Source organism: Centruroides sculpturatus, unplaced genomic scaffold, assembly GCF_000671375.1.
Source record: "Centruroides sculpturatus isolate CEXI.00-Female unplaced genomic scaffold, Cexi_2.0 scaffold607, whole genome shotgun sequence".
NCBI classification, from domain to species: domain Eukaryota; kingdom Metazoa; phylum Arthropoda; class Arachnida; order Scorpiones; family Buthidae; genus Centruroides; species Centruroides sculpturatus.
In genome coordinates, this window is record NW_019384856.1 from 400,627 (window position 1) to 402,376 (window position 1,750).

The 1,750-nt window shown below is 34.1% G+C and overlaps 1 protein-coding gene across 1 annotated transcript; it reads right to left on the minus strand.

Moving 5' to 3' along the window:
- Positions 1-859: 859 nt before the first annotated feature.
- On the minus strand, positions 860-1,740 carry LOC111630576 (general transcription factor II-I repeat domain-containing protein 2B-like). Its single transcript, XM_023374689.1, has one exon. It carries the CDS (start codon positions 1,730-1,732, stop codon positions 860-862), a length of 873 nt encoding a protein of 290 aa, XP_023230457.1. The 5' UTR covers positions 1,733-1,740.
- Between the last annotated feature and the right edge of the window lie 10 nt (positions 1,741-1,750).

The window sequence follows — 1,750 nt, forward strand, 5'->3', positions numbered from 1 at the left end:
CTGATTGTTGGAGGGACAATTAAATATACAAAAATTATGACATCATACCAAGATCACAATAATAGTAATCTGTACAAAAATCAAAAATACTTATTACAAAATGAATTTCTTATCACTAATCCTTAATACTAAACTTACACTAAGAAAGGAAAATTGGAGATGGAGGGCAAGAAGTAGCAAAAATGGTGGATAGGACAGAACAAAGGTACCTGGATCATATGAATGTCTTTCTGGTGTTGTGAGGGGCCACATGAAAACTTCAAGAGGGTTTTCTTGGTCCAAGAGGGTTTTTATTTTATCCAAATTGTCGGTCACTCATTTGAAACTCACAACTCATCAAGTTGAATGTTGACTCCAACACACTAATTTCGGTCCAGGAATGTCCAGGGTTCTCTCTCCTCATTATGGCTTCATCCATCTCTTGGGTACCAGACGACTTTACATCTCTTCCTTTTCATCCTCTCTCTTCAAGAACACGCTCAAAAAATGACTTTCCTTCACCTCACATGCCCTCAAATAACCTCATATTCATTATGCTGGTGATTCCAGGAAGTGGCCCTCACCTCCAAGAAGGAAGAATTAAGGAAATTAGAAAGTTCTAGAACAGAGGTGGGGAACCTTTTTACCATTAGAGGCCACATTTAAATTAGGCAGCAATAAGAGAGGCCGCATAAGCTGATTGACCTAAGAAAGTGACTTTTGTGAAATTATTATAGTTTTTCTATAGATTTAACAATTTATTGCATTATATAGAAAAAATAAAATATAATACTACAAAATTTTAAATATAATATACATATAAAATAATATAAAAATATCATAAAAAAATACAATAAAAAATATTTTTTTATTCACTAAGTTAGTGACTTATTTGGCTTTGTTTTTTGTTTGACAGTAATTGTATATTTGGATCAAGCTTCGTAACACACAGCTTTAATTGATCCTCTAAATGTGCATCTGTAATTTGCGTTCTTAAATTTGTTTTTATTTTTGACATGAGAGAAAATGTTGTCTCGCAACAGTAGGTACTTCCGAAGCAGGAAAGTAAACGGCGAGCATGTTCTCGAAGGCATGGATATTCAACAGCATTTTTCCAGATTTCTATGGGATCCTTTTTAGCGTTAAAAAGGGATTTGATGATACTATCTTCCCCTAAATCAATTAACTCCATTTGTAGTTCTGCAGGAGCCTCGGATATATCTATTAAATGTGGTTCAAATGCCAGTTTCATAGCAGGAGTGTGCTCGTCAAAATCAGAAAATCTATTAGTATACTCTTCTATTAAACAATCCAAGACACCTACATATTCATCGAATATTTTATTTTCACAGTTCTGCTCATTTAACATTTTAGCTAGCTCCGGGAAGTGTTGTGCAGATATTTCCGATCGACAAAGCAATGTTTTGAAAAATGATAATTTTTTTCTAAACGCTTGGATCTTTTGCCACATTTCATAAATATACCTCGTTTCACCTTGCAGGCAAATATTTAAATTGTTTTGTTTTGTCATCATATCAGACAAAAATGCAAGGTTTCTGAGAAATACTTCATCTGATAGATCACATTGTTTTCCTTGTTCTTGATAAAAGTTTAAAATTTGTCGTCGTAAAGACAAAACTTTTATCAAAACCTGACCTGTTGATAGCCAGCGAACCTTGCAGTAGTATGGTAGGTCAACACTATACGTTTCCTCATCTAAAGAGAGCATCTGCCGAAATTCACGATGACGCATTGCATTTACGCGAATATA

Coding starts and splice junctions, on each gene's coding strand:
- LOC111630576 (XM_023374689.1), bottom strand. CDS start 1,732: ATGCGTCATCGTGAATTTCGGCAGATGCTCTCTTTAGATGAGGAAACG.